Raw genomic sequence first — 24612 nt, forward strand, 5'->3', positions numbered from 1 at the left:
TTCTTACTACATACTTTACTACAGGCAGCTTTTAAAAGATTAAATGTATCATTCAGAATCAGAGCAATTGCCATTTCCACTTGAGTAAATGAAAAGTACTGGCTGGTCAGGATTCAGGCGAGATTGTATCTAGGAACTATGAAGGAAAGGAGGGAGGGTCTGGCACATGCATTTAGGTTAAGCAAACAGGAAGGTTTAATGTGTCTGACACTTGTGTGTGTAGCTCTAACCAATAAATAATCTAACCAATGCAATTTTTTCAATGGGATTATGATCCAGCCGGTTGCAACTTAATAAAAGAGGTACTAATGCCATGCATGAACTAAGCCCCTTGTAGAGTTTGGGATGAGAGATGTAACTCGTTTGCTGCCATATTCAACTGAGCACATCCTTGATCAGTGGAGTTAGCTGATCTAACTCTTGTCCATTGCTGCTTGACCAAGCCTGGAGTTGTGTACAGTGATTATTGATGGAGATCTTAAATGGGCTACAGGGGTATGAGCTTGTCATTATAACTGATCTCCCTTCCTTAAATATTTCAGATACTGAAAAAAAAATCAGATTTTCCATTTTGTGATAATAGCTCTATAAACGTTGGCACACAGGTGGCACTACTCCAGTTATCAGGAAACGTTGATATAGATCCAAGCCTGAATGTTACCAAAACTTACTCTTTTAGGCCCTGTTAACAGGCAAAATTATCAGCAATGAAGATTAGTCTCCTCCTCCTATGTAAGTGAAGGAAGTGCTTTGAACCTGAAAATGCTTGTTACGAATAAGCATCTAGTCCTTTTTATTAATATTTTCATGTGATTTCATATGGAGATATTCATGATCAGCATTCAAGCAGGAAAACCTATGTCACATATTCCTTAATTTGCTGGATAAGAAAGCCCCCCCTTCCACTTTAAGAAGTTACATCTTTTATCCCTACTCTCCAACTTTTTCACTGGGCAACTTCAACCCTATGGCTTACAGCAGTTTTCAGAAATAGTTGTTTTTCTTGCACCTTAGCAATGCTGATCAGACTAGCAACCTATTAATTCCTAGTTACTTGATTATGAGAAGCCCTTAAACAAAATATGGTAAAATGGCTTCACCCAATTCAGGCTTCCCTGCAAATATTAATAAGTTTGCTGAGCCTGGAAATATATTTCTGTCACAACTGGCCATCCTGTCTGAACAGAAGCCATTGGCAAGCATTCATTTTATACATTAGTTATGCTTTTTTTGAGTGATCATTCCTGGTGACTGGACAGGTTCCTGCAGCTTTCTTTGCAAGTTTTTGAAAGTAGTTTGCCAAGTTTTTAAATGTCTTTTTTTAAAGACTGAGAAAGGGACTGGCCCAGGGTCACCCAACTGGCTTTGTGACCATGGCAGAACTCATGCTTTCCTGGCTTCTAGCCTGGTGCCTTAACCAAACTGGCTCTCTATTCTTTTTTTATTTACATTTTTAAAAAAAAAGCTAACCACAATTGTAATGTTGCCCTGTAGGGAAGAATCTGACCATTTGGGGTTCTAAAATACTCCCAAGTAGGGAATAAAAACCAAAACTTTCATTCTCTTGTTGTTTCCATACAACTATTTAGTGGACTTCCTTTACTCATAAAGACAGAAATACTAGATCTCAACCAGTCATCTAATCTAATGACCATCATTACCTAACCCAGAAATTCTTAAACCCCTATAGCACTCTCTTGCCTGCTTTGAATCTCTTCCATTATGACTGCTACATACATTTTTTTTAACTTCACCTCTTTTCCGGGTCTATGATTGGGAGTAATATTATACATTAATTATGCTATTCATATTTCACTATATTTTCTCAAAAACATTAAATGCATGAAAAATTAAATGTATGAAAAACATTTTATTACAAAACTAATATTCCCCAACAAGACTGTACATTAAGATACTGTTACAATTAAGGTACATATCAGTGGTAAGGTGGCGACAGTGGTGATGAGTGTGTATTTAAAAGACAAAGGATTGAAGAATTTTCTAAATTCTTGTTAATGAACACCACACTATCAAATCATGGGTCAAAAAGGAAATAAATGCATCAATCTGGCTTGAAGATGCTGTGAAGATAGCCAGACTGCATTTCCTTTTCAACAGGGCTTTTATACAATTGCGTACTAGTTGCAGCTTCATTCTAGCACGACTTAAGCACGCAACATGATTTTGCAGCATAAAAAGCTTAAAGCAATAATTTATGACATTTCTATATGCCGAGAGGTTTGCTCCAAATAAGCAAAGAAAAGAAACCAAGCAGGGACTAACTCTTATGTGCATGCAAGAGCAGAAGAGAAATATACATGATGGATTTCAACCAATACTCAAAAATGTGAAAACAATTAAATAGAGACTACTGGACCAAAATCCTGAATTGCTTTTGTAAGTCCAAAATGAAAAGAGCTATATTAGGCCCAAGATCACATTTCTAACTTTGGGAATTAAAAAAGGAAGATATACCCCACAATTCCAAAATACGTAAAATCTAACCAGGATTCATGAAGAGGGTTTCCATCAGCCCTGGTGCTTTTTTTTTTTTTTTAAAGAGATGTAGTACTGTCATCTAATCCTGAAATTTAAAATCCAGCACTGAAAATTTAGCATCGTGTTGATGAGAGTTTTTTAAGAGACAGTATGCATTAGGAAGCAAGCAAGAGCAAAGATGGTATTTATGTTTCTAGTAACCCAATCCCAGCTGAGGTGGAATTAATTAAGGCAAATTCTGTGTCATTCACAACTGGCCTGTTTTATTTGCTTCTCCTTAACTATGTTAGCAATCTAATATTACTACTTCTGAAAAGCATTTAATTATATGAGACAAAGGCACCCCCCCCCCCAAGCAATTATAAAACAAGGAGATCAATAGCACTAAGTAATCCTTTCTTTCAAATAGTTGCAAAAAACTCACACAGCACCTTTTGGTTACACTTTCTCTGATTGGGCAATTATTGTCATCATTTAATATTCTTTCCACAATGGTTTGTGCTCATAAAGCCCTGCATGAATTATAGTTCTATGTCATATTATATTCATGCAGAAGAAGGGGATTTTGATCACAATGTGGATCTGTATAGCTTCGGGCGATCAGTTTCCCAGTCCACATGGAAAGGCACGTTCTGTTGATGGGAGGTTTTTTTTTTTAAGCAAATAAAATTAACCCAAATTAAACAATCAGATAAGAAAATGAAAATCCCACAGCAAGATTTTACAAGTGGAATAGTTTACCTATGCCACCAAAACTATTTTGTTATATGGGACTTCAAATATGTAGAGAAAACTTAAAAAGAATTTCTTCCTGGCATCTCTGGGCTAAGCCAATTCGTTTAGGGCATGTACAGACACTATTAGAAAAGAGACTTGGGAAACCTGTTTCAACTGTTAGACTGGAAATGAGACAAAGGGATTATGCTCACAATTCGTGAATAACTTTTTTGATTCCTCTATTGCCCTGTGATACTTTTTAAGAGAAAAATGAGGGGGCAGAGGAAAGAAAAAACTGAGCTCAGCAAATTCTTCTTCAAACTACTCAGTCTGACTGGTCCCTTCAGCTTCTTGTGAACTGAAGCCAAACACGTTCACACACGCAGATACAGTTAGTGCACAGCATTCTGAAGATGCACTTGCCTCTGTGTTGACCAAGTGCAGGCTAGGTCTTGAAAAAAACACCCTGAAGGAAAAGAGACACTTGATCAGCTACAAAGCATGGAAGATATGGCTCCAAAAGGTACCCAGGGATGGGGTGGGAGAGCGAATAATAAGATTCCTAACTTGGGTAGGGGGTTGGGCTAGGAGACCTCCAAAGCCCCTTCCAACCCTATGATTCTATGAGCATAATGGTGAAGAAGAGCCTGCCAGGCAAGCATGTAGCAAGATAAAGACTGCTGGCTGTGACTATGGGGAATGGGTGGCTTGCCAAATAATCCCAAGAAATGTTTTCCTATTCTGAAGATTCATGTGTACTTGCTATTCAACATTCGGGAGAGGTCAAGAGTATAGCCACTCCATTCAAAAAACAGGCCCAGGCAACTTGCCTTCAGGACCAAGAACCTGCCAAGAATACCATCTAATCCCCACTTCAAGTCCCTTCTAGTTAAAACAGAAATGGAAGAAATATTTTGGAAAAGTATTTTCTTAAAATCTTGAAAAATGCTATCCTTCATCCCAAATATTGAGCTTGGTAATAAATATAAAGAAATGTAGGATAAAGACACTTTGAAACGCTGAACCTCTTCAAGGGTTGGGAAAAACATCAACACGGCACTGCAACCCCATGGGTGATGGGGAAAAGGTATTAATGTGGAAATGAGCTACCTGGACTATACATTCTCCATCTCCTGTACACGATCACCATCTTCCTCCTCCTCCTCCTCCTCTTCTTCATTACCCTTTACTGCAGGTGTCTCACCATCCCTGGCTATCTCTTCCACGTGAGCAAGCATGTCGGCCATCAAGGCCTCCTCTAGCCTCTTCCTCACTTGCTGAACCAGCTCTTCTTGCTTCCTGGAGAGAGAAAAAATAGGTAAATAAATACCCCCAGCACATGTTGTAGCTATTCCTATGTCGCATGCAGCAGATATAAGCGGAGAAACCCTGCTATTAGGGAAGAGGTAAATTGTCAAAGAATAACAGGATCACTTTTATATCCCATGTTTCATTTCAGTAATTCAAGGTTGAATAGGCAGTGCTTCCTTTCTTAATTTCTTCCCAGGACAGGAATGAGAATGAACAGGCAAAAAAGCACAAAGTGAGTCTACTGAATCTGTGTAGGTAATCATCTAGCCCTGGAGACTTGTGAGATTTATGAAAAGTGGGCAGCTGAACTAAAGAACTTCTGTAAGTTGTCAATAGTACAGACTTCCTTCTCACCACTGATGTGGGCTCTCTTTTGTATAAGAATGATACCCGGGTGTTGTGTTTGGGGATTCTCTTCCCTACCAACCAAAATCTCAGATCTGTCCATTCTGTTTCCTATTTGACTGGTGGGGGTGAAATCAGCAAGTCATCCAGCTATTACATATGTATTCTGGAGATCAACAATGTAGGTTACAATGTAGGCTATTACATTGTGACTACAAGCAGCTTTGTGGCTGCCATAGCACTTATCAGATTTCTTTCTGAGTCATGCAGTATGTGGTCAGAGCATACTGTTGCACTGCTAGATGCTGGCATACTTACTTGCCCTTAGCACTTAGAGAGTTCCTTCACTGTTTCCCAAATGCTGTTAGTGAGCTTGCTGGTCATGAATCCCCTACCAAATTTATGGGTGAACGCCCCCCCTCTCCACTAAGTAGCTCAGTATTTGACAGCTTCAAAACTCATCAAATTTAGTATTCAATGCATTTTTACACAAAAATGTTGTCCCAGGACTCATTTGTTTGGTACTTGGTGTGCTGCAATAGGAAAAGGGGGACAGCTACGGAGAATGGACAAGAAGGCAGCCTTGCTGGGAAGCCTGCTGCAAAAGAGAGGGGGACGGCCAGGGAGGGCAGATAGGAAGTTGGCCATGCTGGGAAGGTCACTGATGTAGGAAAAGGGACAGACAGAAATCCTTCCTGGCCGAAACCAAAGGGTCATGTGGTAAATCACATCCTTTGTTTGGCACTCATCATTTTTTAGTACTTGTCATGCCTTCTGGAACCAATTAACAATGAAGTACCACTGTAGAAGAAAAGAGATCTCAATTGACCAAATTGTGGTCAGGCTGAAGTTGTGGTAGTCTTGTGTGCTTTCTAGAACAGGGGGAGGAGGAGCTGGGCACAGAGATTATCTGCTCTTGCTGGAAACAACATCAAATATTTGTAGTCCTGCTTGTGAATTAGACTGAGAGGGAATGCTCAGGCCCCACTGTAGGCAGTTAATGTGTTCCATATTACATATTACAACAATTTAATTTTCTTTTGAGGAGGACAGAAACATAGATGTTTTTAAGCATCTAACAAATTCTGGTACTACGTAAAACACCAGGGGGAGAAATTCACCTCCTGCCCTGGGAGTCAGGTTTCATTACCTGATGTCTTCATCAGTCACCATGAAGGCTTTGCAGAGAGGCTGAGAAGTATTCAGCCAGACCCCGGGGTTTTTCTCAACAGCAGCAGAAAGCTGTCCAGTGATGGGCATTGTGCTGGTATGCAAGGCACTGGCAATGGCTGAAAGGAGTGTCTCATCAGTACATCCAGGTCCCACACCTAAAGAGGTACAGCACGATAACAGTTAATAAATGATTGTCTTTTTTTGCTAATACTATTACAAAATTCCTACTGATCAGCATGATCATGTTTAAGGCACAAATTATACTCCATGATATCCTGATAGCAGTATCAGACACTAGCTAGAATGGTGAGCTGAGATTCAAACTTAAATCCCTACTCCATAGCTAAAGCTTCTTTAAGACTTTTTTTTTTGGTAAAAAATTCTTCTTCCTTTACTTCTTAACCTCTTGGCCTAGAAACGCAACTAAGGGGGAAAGCCTTTCCTCCTTTACAGAAGGCAGAGCTAACAATATGAAGGCAGGATTAGCCTCCAAACAGTTTAAGCCCTGTGCCTTCTAGGAGAAGAGATAGAATTAAGCTCCTTCCTGTGGTCTCCCTTTTCAGCAGACTGAAAATCAGCAAGTTCCCTTTCCTTGTTCCATTTTCTCCCCCCCCCAAGGATAAAGGGGCGCAAAATGAGTATTTCATTTTATACACATCCCACCCGAATAGTGAGATTTTTAAAAATGTATTTTGTATTTTTAACAAATAGTTCAAGCAGTTGGTTATGATGAGACCTCTAAGTGCAGAAAGAAAGGAAACTGGAATCTGAAAGGATTGGATCACTTCTGAAATGGAGGTTAGGAAACAGCAATTTATACAAAAGGTGGGGCAAAAGAGGAGATTCTAGGCAGAAACTCTTCATGAGGCGTTCCTGGTGCTCTCTTGAACTTGGATGTTTGCTTGCAGACATTTGGGTAATGAAATGGCCTAAGGAAAACAACTAAGCTCATAGAGCACCAAGGACCCTCATTTAAATCCCGAGCTACAAATATTTTCTTTATTAGAAACTCTTCAACACAATTCAAGGATTGTGAACGAGGGAGATTTAAAGCTTTCATTACTGAAATGAATATATGGACAGACATAAACATTAACCTTCTATGTGACAGAACAATAGCTTAGGAAAAGATTTACTCTTGCAACTAGCAAGTAAAGACATATTTATGGCATTGTGTTAAAAATGCTCTATTCATCTGACCTATCTGGGCATTTGTTTTTATGACTGGATCATTTATTTGAAAAATCATTACTTTTAACATAACATGAACATTTTTTGATAGTGGAGAAGTGGAATGTAAAATATTCCCAATGAAATAATCAACTTCATGATCCGAGGAACCTGGTCACTCTCTACCAACAGTTGTTGAAAGTACCTTGCAAACCCTTTGGAAGGTCCATTGTTTTCACCAGCTCCTCTGCAATGTCAAAGGCATTTAAGCCACTTAGTTTCTTTTCCCAGAAGAGCTAAAGAGATAAAAACAATGAATTGTTGTTTAAAAAAAAAGTGGGGTGGGGAACAGCGGGGAGGAAGGGGGAAGAAAAGTTATGATTCTCCTGTTACACATCTTTAAGAAACCTGCAATATGTAATTTTTACATCTCATTCCAGTCTTTCCCAGTATGCATCCCTCCTAATGTTATTCAGCGTAAAAGCACTTTAACTCACTGTGGCTTTGAAGATCCTGAATGGCATACACATGATGCCCAGTCCCCAGATTTATCATTTAAAACAGAGGTGGAGAACTATGGCCTTTTATGATTTGTGGACTTTAGCTCCCACAATTCCTGAGCCAGCCATGCTGGCTCAAGAATTCTGGAAGTTGACGTCCACAGGTCATAAAAGGGCCATAGTTTGTCACCCCTGATCTAAAAAGACACGTTACAAAGGGACTAAGGGAGAAAAGTTGGGGCATGAAGCTAACTCAGGAACAAGTTCTTACAGTGACTAACTGTAATGCTGGAAAGCAAACAACTCAGAGAGGGGAAACAACTTTCAGCTTAAACAAACAGAAAGGCCCAGCTTCCATTTTTTACATTTTTGTAACTGAATGGAACAGTTGCTTGTCAAGAGCTGAGGAAGATAGAATCTGAAGGATTTATGTTTTGGATTTCATCTCACATCAGCACAAGCCCAACTGAATAATTATTGAAAATAATATAATCCAAGTTATCTGGAGGGTACCATGTTGTGAAACATTGGGTTTTACCCTGACTTTTCAGAAGATAGATGAATCTTCCCATCCAAGATATTTTTAAACCTGTAGAATAGGTGTATGCAAAAATTGTCAGTTTGTGGGATGGGAGATTTCAGCAGTAGCTTCTGAACTGGAAGTGGCTTGGGATTTCTGGCTGAACACCTATTTTATCCAAAGCATCTTGCATCATTCACAATTTGGAGACAAATTGGATTTTTCTGAGTTACCAGATTGGCCCATCCCAGATTGATGAATTTTGCAGCTCTCTATTAGACAAGATATGACAGGTATTTAATCTTCTGTATGCAACATATTTCCCCAAATATTTTAAACAAGAGTGTATAATTTTTATTGAAAGTTTCACTTGAAGACTGGATGAAGCTAGAATCATATATATAACTTCACCCAATCATTCATTCATAACACACACATATAGCTTTATTATTTTTACAAAGATCTCAAGGCAGTGACCATACCTAATACACCTTCCTCCTCCTATTTTTCTAACTGCAACAACCCTGTGACATGAGTTGGGCTGTGACTGGCCCAAGGTCGCCCAACTGACTTTCATGGTTAAGGCGGGACTTGAACTCACCCTCTCTTGCTTTCTAGCCTGGTGCCTTAACCACTAGACCAAACTTGATAGAGGGTATCAAGGATTTCCCCCTTTTAAACTCTAGTCAAAATACCAAACTATGCAAAATGGGCCAATAGTGGCCCCATCCACTTGGGATAAGGTATTGTGTAAGTATAAAAGGAACTTGCATGCAGCTCCAAGGTCTACAAGTTTCACATTTTACTTCAGATTAATCTGAAAAGGAAGAAGCAATCTTTTCCTGCCTCAGCTAGGTTCTTTCATGCAACCCATGATTATGGGATATAGTTGGAAATAATCTAAAGCTCATGAAGTGCTAGTAAAATGAAACTTCTCAGTATTCAGAAATGTTAATTTCAAATTCAGAGCTAATTTAAAGTTGCTAGAGATTGGGGGAGTAGACTGGCAATTTATATTCCTTGCAAACATTCTTGCAACATCTGGCTAACCACTCCTGAAATAAGATGCTGGATTAGGTGGATTTAACAGGAATCTTTTTACAATATTACAATAACTTAGTGTGGTATAATGGAGAAAGCAAACGGACTTTAAAGCAGAGATCAAGGTTCATATTGCTGCTCAGCCTTGATGAGGTTTCTGCTTCTCAGTCTAGCATTCTACGAGATCATTTGGAAAATACTTCAGAGCAAACCTCCCACCTCTCAATCACACCCCTTACCTGTCGGGGTTGGTCAACTGCTTTTTGGGGGTCAGTCTTCACTTTATTGCTGGGATGATTTGTGATCTTAGTGACTGGTTGCTTAAAAATTGAAGCTGTCTGCCTCACAGGAAGTGTGGTGTTTAGATCAGGTTTACCCTAAAGATTTGAGAGGATAGGAAGTGAGCAATAAAAAAAAATCATTCTGAAATTTAACTAAGATCCCAGTCTACAACATTATGGAGTTCGTGATGATGCAAAAATGTTTTGAATCAAATTGTTTCTAATCCAAAATACCGTTTCAAATGAGAATCAGCTGTGAATAGGCTGTGTTTTTAGCCAGAAACAGCTATGTTCTAACAGCAAAGATTTGATTTTGAGTTGAAACAGTTTCAAAATGGTTCAAACTGACAATTTTGCAATTGAAGTGGTTTGATTCTAAACATTTTCAAGACTCCTAAAACTTAAAAGTCTACTGGCAGTTAAATATGTCTTTATAAATTTCAGATTTTTAAAAGATACATGACAAGTAAAATAACCCTTTCCTTATATTGTGATTCTGGAGAAATCACTCAACAAAAGGAACTTTTTTTTGGCTACAATGAATTTTCTCCATTGGCAGCAATACAGAATTTTCTTGTCAGGAATGTAACAGAAGGAAAAAGTTGCTTTCCCTTCATATCTATCTTGATCATGAACTATCCGTTTTTCCTCCCAAAACCATACAGTTTTTTATAAGAGCATACAGAATGCTCTTTAGCCCCATCTTAGTTCAGCCTTAGATCAACAGCTTGTCTTCATATAAGGCAACTTTAGGAGTCCAAGTATTCCCACCACCCATCTCCTTCCACTTATGACTGTAACCTTGTTGCTTGTATCCATACGATTTATATTAATATTGTTTCCTGATTGCTTATTTGTACCCTATGACTATCATTAAGTGTTGTACCTTATGATTCTTGATGGACGTATCTTTTCTTTTATGTATACTGAGAGCATATGCACCAAGACAAATTCCTTGTGTGTCCAATCACACTTGGCCAATAAAAAAAAAAATCTATTCTATACTATCTTGGCCTTAGATCAACAGCTTGTCTTCATATAAGGCAACTTTAGGAGTCAAAGTATGTATGTATCATTAGAATAAAATAGAATAACAGGGTTGGAAGGGACTTTGGAGGCCTTCTAGTCCAACCCCCTGCCCAGGCAGGAATCGTAAGTCATATCAACACTCTGATGTACTTTAGAGTGATAAAAAGCTACAAATCAGTACAGGTAGTTCTCAACTGAAAACCATTTGTTCAGTGACAATTCAAAGTTATAACAGCACAACAATGGACATAAATGCACTTATGTCCATTTTTCACACTTTACGGCTGTTGCAGCATCCCCATGGTCACATGATAAAAATTCAGATGCCTGGCAACCAAGATGTATTTATGAGAGTTACAGTGTCCTGGGGTCATGTGATCACTTTTTGCAATCTTCTGATGAGCAAAATCAATGGGAGAGTCAGAGTCATCAAACAACTGTGTTACTGTGGTGATTCACTTAACCACTATGGCAAGAAATGTTGTAAAATGAGGCAAAACTCACTTAACAACTACCTTGCTTAGCAACAGAAATTTTGCCCTTGTGGTCATACGTCAAGGACTACCTATATAGGTCTGTGAACATAAGGCTGGTGCACTAATGGAGCCTACACTGAGTAGAAGGTTGGAGCAGTTAACTTCTAAGATTCAATTCTAATTTTATAATTGGAGATCCAATCAGCTGTGATCAGGAAGGCCTTAAAATAATTTTATTTTAGCAAGCTTTTGATCTCTAGGGTGATTATAAGCAGTTATCTGTTTTTGTTACTGCCATTATGATGATGATTTTTGGTGCAGGTTTTTAAAATAATTTTAATTGATCAGTTATTCTATATCACAGTTTGCTTGTATGCACCACACACAGGTGGGAGAGCTATAGAAAGTGCTAAATAAAGTTTTAAAAATAAATAATAGGAGCCTTAATTCACGATATCTGAAGTCAAAGTTTAGTGCCGTTAATTAAGTCTGCAAGTGGCACATTCATGTCTATGAAAAACAACAGTGTTCAGACAATGCAGTTTGACTGATGATTGAGGGCAAAGTCTGCCGTCTTAGACAAGGAGAGAAAAGCCCTACCTTAGATGTGGCATTTGCTTACATGTACAGAGGATTGTAGGTTCAATTTCCAATTTAACAGCTAATGTTCACTTCTATTCTGGGAATATACGTTTCCCCTTCATGCTTTGTCATAAAATAGTAACTTGGCCAGGAATAGTAAATTACACAAAAGATCTAAAAATGGAGTTCCCCAATCCATCCCTTTTTGTTCATAGCTTGTTACCATTTGTTTAACTTCCAATGAGGATTCATGGCAAACTAGACATCTCTGAAGGAGCAGATAGAGATCAGCAGCCAGACATTTCTGACCAGCCAAGTCTCTCCGGATAAAGGAGTGTGAGATATATTCCCATGTGCGTTCTGGACAGCCACTCCTCAAAAGCAAACTAATGGCTTGAGAGTTGAACAGCTGAGAATCAAGAGATTCCACCAAGCTGAACGCCACAATGTTGCCTTATGATGACAAAGTTCTGCCAGATCTTATTTCCTAATCATTTTTGATAATCTTTCAAAGATGTTTTAGAAGAGGAACAAGTTTTACCAGACTGAGATGGGTCTTAGATTTAAAAATGGCAGGATATAAGAATATGGAAAAAGATGTTGCGCTAGGTATACAAATGAAACTGACTGCTATCTTAACAATTAAAAGGGATAAAGAAATGACAAACCAAAAGAACAACTTTCTTATGTTGGGTTTACAAAAGAGACCTGTTAAAGTTCTTAAGGATTCAGTGAGAAGAGACAAAGAAAAATGAAAAGTAAAAAAACTCTAGGGCACTATTTGAAGGGATTAAAATACCAAGATTATTAAAAGTAAAAAGAGTATACAGTAGGTTTATTTGATCAAGGTTAAAATAGATATGTTGTCATATCTATTTTCTGGTAAACCTTAATAGACTTTTGGTGACTAGGACTGAATGATGAAGTTTTAGGGATTTGTTTATAGATAAAAGAGATGAAGAGATCGTTTTAAGACAAAGTGGTTGTTAAAATTCTTTATAATTGTTGTGACAAAGAGCAAAGCATTTCTTTATAATTCTTTTCTTTTTCTTTTCTTTATTCTGTCTGTCTGTCTACCTTCTTAACTGCCCATCTCCCTCATAGAGGGGCTCTGGGTGCTATACAATTTAATCAGTTTAATAAAACATTAAAAACCACATAATTAACAATTATTAAAAAGAGTTCCAAGATGAGTTGTTAATATGGGGGGGAAGGTTCTCAAGGGGCCAACCAACCCCATGGCTATGTGGGCTCCTATGTCCCCCCCATGCAAGGCTACACAGCCAGGTTTTGACCCCTTTGCAGAAGGCAAGAGATTGGGGGCTTTCCTCACCTCTGAGGGCACAGCAGAAAATACCTTTTTCCTTGACCTCACCATTTTTCTCTCTGGGTGCTTTTTTGCAAGTTTACTTTTGTCTAGTTTGTATTAATTTTTATCTGTTTAACTGTAATGCTTAATAAAATGCACACATATATAAAATAAGATCATTTGGTTCAACCAGACATTTTGTTTAGAATCAAGAACCTAGGATATGTTTTTGTCTTCCATTTGCCGAGATGTTACTTCAGAATTTTTAATGTGAAATCTATTTTAAACGCTATCTGCTTCAAGTACAAGTTATTAAAGAGCATTGACAAAAGTAAATAGACTTAATAAGCCATATCACCGTGTGCATTCAGAGTTCAATTGTAATTCTCTCCCTATAGTCAATAGGGTATTCAATTTTTTTTTAAAAAAGAGAGGGGGAAAAAAAAAAAAAGACCAGCCTCACCTTGGTTTGGCTTGAACAGTCATAGCGCATCCTTTGCCGGTTTTTGTTCACCTTGCTCATTAGCATCTTCCCTGTTCGGAAGTCGAACGTGCTCAGGTCCATGGAGTTACCCAAGTAACGGGCCAGCTGAGGTTTGCTGCGGAATTTCTTCCCACTTGGACTGAGAAATGGACAGAATTTGGACGGGGAGGGATGGAAAGAAGAACCAATTTAGCTTTTGAACTCTGGGCAGCATGTGTTAGAATTATAGCCCAAATATAGCAATTAGTTTGGGGCTGTTTGCACTTATCCTTGCAAAATCATAATGGCTTTGTTCTGGCAGTTAACAGACCCCCTCCCCTTCCATTCAGTAACTACAGATGCAACAAAGCTAGTTAGAAGCAAGTCACTTTCATCATTGCTGAGGACACTGTGGACAGTATATTGCACATAGAAAGAAGATCAATGGTGAATTTAAGCTTTGTAAAGGGGAAGGATTAAGAGCTATAACTTAAAATTAAGAAAATACTGTACATGCTTTTCAACATATGAGACCTGTGCAACTGCTCAATACAAACAGAAATAATTCCAAAACTACCATTTTATCAGTATGATACAAACGTGCAAAGAAAAGGCTTTTAGACTGTGGATATGAAGTCCTCCTGATTTAAGGTCTGCAAGTCATTTGTGAGGAAAGTGTCCCATGTGGATTATTATGCTTTTTTACTAAAAAAGTGAATGCAGAAAGCATTTCTGATCCTCCATTGTTCAACCAAAGATAAAAAAGCAGCTGCAAAGCAATGGAACCAATTCTCCACGCTTGCCTGTCTTAAAGGTATGCTGGCATTGTAAAGTTTTCCATGGTATCCTTCAGACTCTGTTTACAAAAAAAAAAGCTGTCTACTTTTCTTTCACTCCTTTATTTAGAGCGTTACTTGAAATTCACAGACTTTTGAGAACATACATGGGCTGCAGGGGGGAAGAAAAGGGGAGAACTTAAAATGAATACATTGCAACCTATTCAAACTGGATTGAACAGCCTCCAGATGTCTACTCTGCACAGACAACCTGGACTCTTTGTTCTTTTATATTCTGATTTGCAAGGGAAAATGTATCTTTGTCCCAGTTACATGCAAATTCATTTCTATCACCAATTATTTAGCTTCAGGAAAGCACACACAGACATTTTATAGAACAGAGGGAAAAAAACCAAGGGGTTTAATTAAAACAAAAGCAAAAGTGTAACATCAAGCAGTAGTTTTTGAGCAGGTGGGTAAAATACAGCCGTAGTTTTCAAACTGTCTCCTTTCAGGGATTACCCTTTCTCACAGAGTCTAGGTATCCAAAATACTTTTACAAGGTAATTTATATCTATCAAGCCTTATTATTTGCATTCACACTCAGTTTTCATGGTCACTAAAATCTTTGCATAGCTGATTCCTATATCAGACAATAGTGAAAATATTTTTTTCCAGAAATAAAGCCCATCATTCCTTATTTTTTCACTGACAAATGTTAAATATTAGAGAAACATCAAAGAATACAGCTGAAAGTCACACGTATCAACAGTATATCAATTTAATTATGATTACTTGTACAGCACACTAAATGAATATGTGAGATTACCTAGAGTCAGACCACTGATTTATTGGCTTAATATTGTCTACTTCACCTGGCCACGAATGCCCAGATCTCAGGCAGGCAGAAACACGTCTTCATCATTGATACAATTCTTTTACCATCAGATCCCAGCATGCAAAGCTGAATCACCATTTGTCCTGATGATAAGCGTCTTGCCCAGGTCATATTGTCTTGCCCAGGTCAAATTATTATTATTTGCTGCAATTTCCTGTATTTCCAGAGGTCTCAAGTGCAGATTTTGCTCATCTCTTGCTTTACCAAGATCCATTTATGTAAATACAGCATCAAAATCTTACACTAAAACTATCAGGTACTTAAAGAACTCAAGCAGTGTGATGCAGAAAAACATTGCAATAACTGTTATTTAAGCATAATTAAAATGAGAGCTTCACTAAACCAATCCAACTTCTATTCAAAACAGCTTGAATTAAACATCTTTAGGATCTGTTAGGAAGGTAGAATATTTATTTAGACAGGACCCTCACAAAAAGCTTTGTTTTTTAATCAACTAGTTGATCCATATATATCTGTAGGTAATATTTCTGCAAGTGGAGGTAGGGGGGGAAGTACTATACCTTAGCTCAGATTTAGAGCTCAAGAGCTTAATAGCAACACTTCAAATAGGGGCAGGAAGTGAATAGGCTTTAAGATTGGATGAATACACTCTATTATTTAGCACCAGCAAGCATATAAGCAACTGTCCTATATGCTATTTGAAGCATCCATACTATCCTCAAAGGGGGGCAGGGTGTGTGGCTGGGGGCATGGCCAGTGTGGGCGTGGCCAGCTCGACGTCACTCATCAAGACTCCCATTTTTGGCCGTGATGGCTTCCTGCAGCCCTCTGCTAGCAAAAATGGAGCTCAGGGAGGCCACATGTAGCCCGCCTGGGCTCCATTTTTGATGGCAGAGAGCTGTAGGAGGCTGTTGTGGCCAAAAACGGAGCCCGGGCGAGTCGATCATGGCCCTCCCAAGCTCCGTTTTCACTGGCAGAGGCACTGCGGCCTGTCCTTCACTGTTTCCAGGGCAGGCTCATGGGCCAGATCTAAGCACCCTGTGGCCTGGATCTGGCCCCAGGCCTTGAGTTTGATACTCCTGCTCTAGTGCCATGTGTGTTTCCACACAGAGTTTAAAATCCAGAATGTGAAGCTACAAACTTCGGACAATTCCACAAGTTTATCTGCCTTGTCCATCAGTATTGTATCTTTATCCGTCCACACTGAAATTTGCCAACTGTGTAACATCTTCATTATGCTTTAGCCCAATCTCTAAATTGCTCTCTTCAGAGGCTTCAGGTTGATTTTTTAAAAAGCACAGGAGAGGAGATGGAATCATCTAATATTGTACTGAAAATATTAAGTGGTGCAGAGATCTCCCATCACTATAGAATGTAGCTTACCATAAAGGATTAGAGCCACTGCCTATCAGTTTCAATCCTACTTTAACTAGACCAAAGTACGATAAGCAATGATACAAATGAGAATTATTGTGGTTGGACATTCTAGGTTCACATTATCTATCAGGTTAAGGTAGTTTCTCATGTCCAAGTTGAAAGTTGGAGAAAGGGTGCAAGTAATAAACTTCATCGAAAACTCAAAGGAATTGCAATGTCACAATGTTTCCTTGATTAGAAAGCAGAACTTTTGTATGGGATATATTTATTTTTCCTTCTTGCTCTTGTTCACATATTTCATGACTATAACATGGTTCACTTTTACTTCTTTCCTCAGTGATTCCACGCCACAGCTCTTTCCTGTTCACTGCTTCCTAACTGTAAGGTACAGACAATCCTTAACTTACGACCACAATTGAGTCTAAAATTTCTGTTGCTGAGACAGTTGTTAAATGAGTTTTTCCCTTTTTTACAACCTTTCTTGGCACAATTGTTAAGTGCATCACTGCAGTTGTTAAGTTAGTAACGTGGTTGTTAAGTGAATCTAATTTCCCGATTGACTTTTCTTGTCGTAAAAGGTAATCATATGACCCTGGGATCCTGCAACTATGAACCAGTTGCCAACCAAATATCTGAATTTTGAACATGTGATCATGGGGATGCGGCAATGGTTGTAAATGTGAAAAACAGTCATAAGTGACTTTTTTCAGTACTACTGTAACTTTGAACTGTCACTAAATGAATGGCTGCAAGTCGAGAACTAGCTATACTTCTTTTAAAACCAAATCCTGAACATTTTTAGAAGCATCCCAGATACATTTCTCCAACTTAGTACTTATAATTATTGTTTACTCAATCAGGCCAGCTAACTTCACCTTTAGTGCAGATAAGGAACAGAAAGGAATAATTCTGAATGGTTCTAGTAATGCTTATCCTTAAATCCTGCTCCTACATAGAAGTATGCATTTTGGTTTCTATTTCTACCTCAAAATATTCTAAGCAGTCATGTCTCCATATCACATTTTGTCAGCTATTTTTAGTACTTACTCTGTTCTATTTTATTCCTGAAGTTGTAAAATTATAAAAACCACTGGCGTTCTCCAAATCTTTCATCATGTGCATAATAGACAATACAAATTGATTACATGGGCACAGCACTAAAGCTTTGTTCTACACATCAATTAAAAAAAATACATATAGCTAAGTCTAGAATAGACAATTGGCAGCCCACGAGTATTTTTAAAAAAAGCTGATTTACTGATCCCATCCGAAGATACAAGCTTCCGTGTCACCAGTGCTGCCCTTCTGTTAGCCACCAAACCTGCTGATCAGCATGCCAGGTATTACTTTGTGGCTCAGGTTTATTCTTTTAATTTATCGATATGGCCCTTTCCCTTTTACATGTTGTGCATGCCTAATCTAGACCAAATCTCAAAGATATCTCTTAGCAGAACACAAATTCCAAGACACTCTATTATCATTATCATCCAAAATATGGGTGTTACAGGTATTTTTTTCTAAAACTTGTGTTAAAAATTATCAAACATCCACTTAATTATACCTAGGATTTTACATGTTCTGCCTTTATTTCCCTCTCTTCTCAATTCATGTGAATTGTTATCTGAAGGATACAATTTATAAGCTTATAAACATGCAATAATTGTGCTGGGATACTCTGTACTGCAGCCCTGAACCCCACCTCTACAGCTTCCTGAATGAACAAGCACAAGATGCCATCTCACAGCCTTCTTTCATGAGGTTAGAAGGCTGAAGACTTTTCATGCATTGGCAGTCTGGCATAATTTGATATAACGCCACCAGCAGCACATTGACAAGATTAGCAGCCACAATGCAATTTGTTTAGTTCCTGCTTAGTGTGATTTGTAAACCCAGACTTATTTAACAAATCATGGTTAGTGAAATATGTGAACATAGTTACTAGTATCTTTATGCAACAGACTGTATCTTCTCTTATTACTAGAAATACTGTGACTATACTGTAAGAGATTAGGAGGGAAAAACTGTTTTGTATCAGACAGACTTACAGCTTCTACCAACTCATCTTCTGCAGTCTTTCTGCTTCCCATACACCCACATAGAAGCATTGTGAGAGCATCTCAGAGATATCTATGTAACCAAGCTAAAGGAAACCAAGGTGGCAACAACAGTACTACTTCGTTATTTTTTTTTTTGCCTACACATATCCTTAAATGGCTCTGTTTCTACCCTGCTCCCTCAATCTTTTCTTGATTATCTTTCTACAATGTTTCTAGTTTAGTGGTATAGCAAAGAGAGAGCAGCTGGGTCAACTACTGTTCTGCAGACTGGGGCTTCCTCTCATTTGCAAAGAAACTCAGTTCTCTCGTTTCCTCCCCAAAAACTCTCTTGCACTTAGGACAGCACTTCTGACAGTTTAGTTATCATCCACTACTGATTCCAATTGAATTTAGACTATCAATTAAATTTAAATTTATTTAAATCAAATTTAGATTATCAATCTGCCTTAGGCCTGAAAGCTTGGCTGGCTGACTTTGGGATAGTCGGTCTCTCTCAGCCCAACTCACCTCACAGGATTGTTGTGTGGAAAACAGGAAGAGGAAGAAGTATTAGGTATGTTCACCACTTTGAGTTATTTACAAAAATTGGGGGGGGGGATCTCAAATCAACTCATGCATTCTTCACATGATATGTTGCCCTTCCATGTGACTCCCACAACACGTTTGATTTTTCTGTATCTGAAAGCCTCACGTTCTCTCTGTGCCACTCTTTCACAAACTCTCAGCAAATCTGAACTATTTAATAAATATTAGAAAAACACAAGCAATGTCTTCATCTCTGAAATCACTTTTCAACAAGTTATGACTGCATCTGTGTTATATTCTGATAAATATACATCTCCATTCAAAATTTAAAGGCCCCTTGAGTTAAATTTTGTACCAAAAAATGAAATCTGAAATTAAGAATTTATTTATCACTTGAACTGGTGGGAAGACTCCATTTGGCTAATGTGGGGATGCTATGGCAGACCAGCTGGCCTGTTGAAGACCAGTTTGAGAACCACTGCTCTATTCAATATAGAAGTCTATTTCTCTCCAGAGAACCCCACACTGATATATTTCAAAACCCAGATGCAAAGTCACTGGAAAGGGGTATCATATTTTCACAGCCCCAAAGATAACAAAAAGCAGACAGCAACTTAGCTCCTCCATCTTGAAATAACAGCGTAAACTTCCACAAGAATATCTTGCAATTGCAACAGGACTGTAATTTCTTAGCATGTAGATACTAAGAGACTAACCTGCCCACAATTCACTGGGGGAAATCACTCAAATGCTTCAACTCTGGTACAATAGTAGTAATCTAAAATCAGCTCTACTTGAGGATATACACCAAGCTACTGGACTTTTAAGATGTGAAATTGTCATTTGTAGTTTACTCCACTGCTGACCGAGAGAAAGCCATTGGCACCGCTCCTTTCAAGTGATTCTTTAGCTAAATGCAGAACAAGGAACGTCTGTAGCTTATATCAAACCTTTCAAAAATGCTAAAGATGCCATTTTCAGCCCCGAAATCTCCAGCACAGCACACATGCAAAGGTTAGAAGTAACCATTCATTCCTTTCCTATTTGACATGCAGAAACCAGTTTCCCCCTCTCCCCACAGAACTAGACTTTCCACAGTAGGTGCAAACAGGGGACAGGAAAGACCAGCTATATCTCCTCAATGCAGAAAATGCAGACTGAGCAAACAGACTCCCCCTCTTTGTACGCATATGTTTGCAATGACAGTCTTACAGCAGCAAGCATGTAAAGATAAAGATAGGTGGCGGCGGCCACAGCAGCCCCATCACCCCCTCCATCTTCCTCCCTTCCCACCGCCAACCCTCCCTACCCAAGGCCCCTCCGCCGTGGCACATTCACCTATAATAATAGACATCACTCTTGCCAGCAGAGAGCCCCGATTTCCTGGTCACTTCTTCCCTTTTCCATCCCTGCGGGAGAGCTGAGCACTCCCACCTCTTCCGATCCATTGCTTCCACGATGCCTGGGTCTGGATCTGGATCGAGCCAGCCTCCTCCTCCGCCTCTGGCTCCTGCCTGCCGGCTTGCTCCAAGGTCCCTCCCAGCCAGGACTGCGGTGGTTTGCTTGCTGCTACTTGCTGGCTAGCTTCTGTTGCAGCTGGTGGCGACTGCAACCTCCACTCTGGCTTCCAGGGCCAAGCTCTTCCAGAGTGCCTCCCTCTGCTGGGACTGGAACGTTCACAGTGGCTGTTCCTTTCAGTAGCTGTCAATCGCACCTCCCACCCTTCACTTCTCCCGCTGGATGGGGGCGCTGTTCCTTTTACCCGACCGCCGAGCTTCTTTGCTTGCATCATCGGCTCTTCTCAGGAGCTCCCTCCCCTCCCGCTGCTGTCTCCCTCATTCATTCCTTTTGCTTTTTCCTTAACCACGCACGTGCGCCTCCCCTCCGCGGCTGTTCCATTCACTCATGTTCCTCCCGCCGTACGAAGGAATGAGGCAGAGTGAGCGCAGGCAGCCGTTGGTGAAAAGCCAAAAGAAAAAAAAAAAGTCCACTTCCCATCCCGCCAAATTAAAGAAAAAGCGCCCACATGATATCCCTCCGCTTTGGCAAGAATATAGTCCCCTCAGAATTTTTTTTTTTAGCCACATATACGTGAACGGGCGTTCATACGGGCACCTGCTGCCAAAAGCACTGACAGGGCTCGGGTTTTTGTTTTTTTTCCCTTACTGATAAACAGATCCCGGTTCTACGCTCCCAATCTCATTTCTCCTCACGATGTGCCTCGCTCTCTCCCACTGAACCCCGCAGCCGGACAGCTTCGTACGTGTGAACGCTGCCTCGCATGCTCAACTCCGGCCGCTTTCCCAACCGCCATCCTTTCTCTATGAAGCGTCTCCTGGACCCCCCGACGTTAGGCAAACCCCAAATCCCTGCGACCACTTCCCCAGAAAGCAGCGCGGGCTCTGCAAGCCGCCTGGAGTCCCTGCCCGAAAAGGCGACATCCAAATCCACCCGGGGGTCCACCACACATTCAAACGACTTTCCATCTGCCCGGCTTTTGCACCCCTTTTTTAAAAAAAAATTTGATTTATATGCCGCCCTTCTCCGGAGACTCAAGGCGGCTTACAATGCATTAAGCAATAGCCTTCATACTTTTGTATATTTATACAAAGTCAGGTACCCTCCACCACACATCGTGGTTCCTCGCGGGAAGCTCTTCGCCCACCCCATTGCTCTCATTGCCTGCCCTGGGCTTGCTTGGACAGGCCCCACGGGTCTCCCCATTTCCTCGCTTCCCCCACCCCTCACACACACACGTGCCTTCAGCGCCTCCGCCCCCCAGCTCCTCTCACAGGCTGCCTTGCCTGCCTGCCCGCCCGCCCTCTCCCTCCTTCCCTCCCTCCCGAACCAGCCGTTCGTTCGTTATTATCAACGGCCGTTTAATGTGGCATCTAACGTTCCACCACGCGCGGGGCGAAGGAGGCCTTTCCGCGTCAGGGGAGCTCGCCGCCCGCCCACCCACCCACCGGGGACCCCCAGCCCAGCCCCTCCGCCGCCAGCAAAAGGCCCTTCCTCCTTCCCTCGCCGGCAACCCGTCCCCTTCCTCCACCCCACGGCTCGGCCCTCCCCGCTCTTCAAAACTCCCGCCCCACAGCGCGCGCCTGCCTCGCCGGCCCGCTTTCTTCGGCAACCCCCCACGGGAGGCGCTGCGAGGACCTCCGGGGGTGACCCGAAGCCTTCTCCCGGGCCCCGTTTCCCTCACGCTTCCGCTCCCTGTTGTCTCCCGAGGCTGTGGCGGAGCCCGACCCCCCCCCGCCCGCCCGCGGGCTCGAGAGCGTCCATTTCCCGCATCGCCTAGACGCACCTAAGCACCCTTCCCCTCCCCCCCTCCTCAGCCTGCCCCGGGGCTCTCCGTGCGCCCAGACTTCCAGCGGAGCCCCTGCTCCGCGCCCGCTTCTAAGCCTGCTGACCGGCTCGGCTCGTGCCCTGAACCTTGTCCGTGGGGTTTCAGTGTCCCCCTCCTTCCTCACTGCCGTCGCGGGCACACCCCTTCCCCAGGCTCCCCTTTGCGCTCACCCCAAAGGCAGGCAGCGCGGGCTCCCTCTCGGACCCCCGGGTGCCCCCGGCGCCTTGGCCATCTTCCTCTTCCCCGGGCGGTGCAGCGGGCGCCACGTGGTCCCAAAGCCCAGGACCCCCGCTCCTTTCGACCCCAGAAGCCCCGCCCCGCCGGGCCAGCCCGCAGGGGACGGAGGAGGAGGTGGGGGGGCGGCCGCCAGCACGTGAAAGGCGCCTCGGCTTCACCCCCGCGGCCTTTGGGCGCCCAATTCCGGCTTCCTCCCTCGGCGCCTGTGACCGTTGCGTGGGATCCGTCGCGCTTGTTTCCCCCCCCCTTTTTTTTATGTGCCTTTAAATCAGGGGACGAGCTCAACAGGTGAGGCCTGCAACGCTTCCTTCGCAAACCCATCTCTGCCTCATCTACGTAGCCCCGCCGGGACTTCCTATCAATCATCTCCTGGACCTCAAAGAGATTTGGTGCTTCCCAATTTATACATACCTTGAAATTATAAAAAAGCATTACAAATTGATTGGTGTTTTTTTTTGTTTTTTGTTTTGTTTATATGCCGCCCTTCTCCGGAGACTCAGGGCGGCTTACAATGCGTTAAGCAATAGCCTTCATACTTTTGTACATTTATACAAAGTCAGTTTATTGCCCCCACAATCTGGGTCCTCAATTTACCTGCCTTAGAAAGGATGGAAGGCTGAGTCAACCTTGAGCCTGGGGAGATTCGAACTTACAGTAATTGCAGACAGCTGGTGTTAATCACAATGCTATCAGTCTGCTGAACCACCAGGCCCTTTCTGGTATTGCCTGAACAATTTTCAAGGGGTTTCAAAAACAACACCGTTCCCCCACCAGCAGGTTAAGTGTCTTATGAACACAAAAAAGCAGAGCAAGTGCGAAAAGAACCAGTCATTTATCTTTGTACTTTTTCTTTTGTTCGTAGATGCACCCATGCTATCTTACAAAAAATTTAAAGCAACATGACAGGATTAAACTCAGTTAACCATTGAAATCCCTAGTGATAGTGACTCATCTTGCCACTTTCCTAAATTCTGGGAGAGTGGGGGCCAAGTGCTTCCCCCTGGGGAGAGCTTTCCATGTCTTTAGAAGGTGCACCAGAGAAGGGCCATCACCAATAGTTGAGCTGGCTGGGAGAATTCAGAGGAACCTCTCCCTAAAGATTTCATTAATTAGGCAGCTTCATTGTGGACAACAATACACTGAAGCCAACTTTCAGCTGGAAGCTGCAAATGTCCCAGGTGGGCCTTCATTTTTAAAATAAAATATTTAAAATATGGTCATGATTTGTTACACAACCAGTGGATGGACAATGAATTGTAGCAGGGTGACAAGCAAATATACCAGACAATGCATATTAAATGCATACACCAGAAGATGTCATCAGAAAATTCCTAACTCCTTACTGCCATCTGCAGGTTATTCAAACGCTTGCACTCCATAGCCTGAAGTTCTCATACTGGGAAAACCAGTATTGGAAAACCATTTCAGAGTATTCCGCCAGCAGCTGTTTTTTGGTAAAAGCAGCCTGTCTGTACAAGCTCAGGCTCCAGAACAGATTTGCTGTCTCAAATGTAGCAGCTGCTAAGGTGGGAATAGGGAGCTCCAATGTAAAAGATCTGCTTGGAGGCCTAGTGAGTTCTCCTTCAGGTAGGAGAAGCATTCCTTCAAATATTCAGGCCTCCAGTTTTTTAAGGCTCTAAATTATGCCTGGCAAGTGCAGATCTTTCAATGTAGACATCATGTGTACTTTGCACCAGTTAATTGTCTGGCTGCTGCCTTTTGTACCAGTTGTAGCTTCTGAATTGTGTTTCAAGCATGACTCTCCATTTCAGCAGTCAAGGTAATTTTTAAAAAGAAAATTCCTTAGCTCATATGGACAGGATGACATTGTACCCTCTTACAACTGGAAGCTCAGGTGAAAGGATGCAAGACATTAGCCATCCGCTCTGATACAAATTTGATCACCATTGAGAATCCAAATTTTGTTTTCCTAACATTTGCATTAGTATAGAGTTTGCGTTGCTTTATGATTACTTGCCATCAAGTTGGTATCAACACATATTCTCCATGATGATTTGC

The 24612-nt window shown here is 41.2% G+C and overlaps 1 protein-coding gene across 3 annotated transcripts; it reads right to left on the reverse strand.

Moving 5' to 3' along the window:
• Positions 1–1850: 1850 nt before the first annotated feature.
• MBD3 (methyl-CpG binding domain protein 3) lies at positions 1851–22927 on the reverse strand. Of its 3 annotated transcripts, none has more exons than XM_034437726.3 (7): positions 22527–22927; positions 13417–13576; positions 9516–9653; positions 7421–7511; positions 6023–6200; positions 4327–4515; positions 1851–3682 (listed from the first exon to the last, which is right to left on the reverse strand). In XM_034437726.3, the coding sequence occupies exons 1-6, from the start codon at positions 22586–22588 to the stop codon at positions 4332–4334; spliced, it is 813 nt and encodes a 270-aa protein (XP_034293617.1). In that variant the 5' UTR covers positions 22589–22927; the 3' UTR covers positions 1851–3682; positions 4327–4331. The 3 variants fall into 3 exon arrangements, with proteins under 3 accessions (XP_034293617.1, XP_034293616.1, XP_034293618.1); XM_034437725.3 differs by lacking the exon at positions 22527–22927 and adding an exon at positions 20349–21867; XM_034437727.3 differs by lacking the exon at positions 22527–22927 and adding an exon at positions 20445–21319.
• Positions 22928–24612: the final 1685 nt, after the last annotated feature.

Source organism: Pantherophis guttatus, chromosome 1 (assembly GCF_059756535.1).
Source record: "Pantherophis guttatus breed Tessera chromosome 1, ASM5975653v1, whole genome shotgun sequence".
NCBI lineage: Eukaryota > Metazoa > Chordata > Lepidosauria > Squamata > Colubridae > Pantherophis > Pantherophis guttatus.

Coding starts and splice junctions, on each gene's coding strand:
- MBD3 (XM_034437725.3), bottom strand. CDS start 20,458: ATGGATCGGAAGAGGTGGGAGTGCTCAGCTCTCCCGCAGGGATGGAAA. Junction 7,512..9,515: donor CAGTTGACCAACCCCGACAG/GTAAGGGGTGTG, acceptor TTATCTCTTTAG/CTCTTCTGGGAAAAGAAACT. Junction 4,516..6,022: donor GTGACTGATGAAGACATCAG/GTAATGAAACCT, acceptor TTCTCTCTCCAG/GAAGCAAGAAGAGCTGGTTC.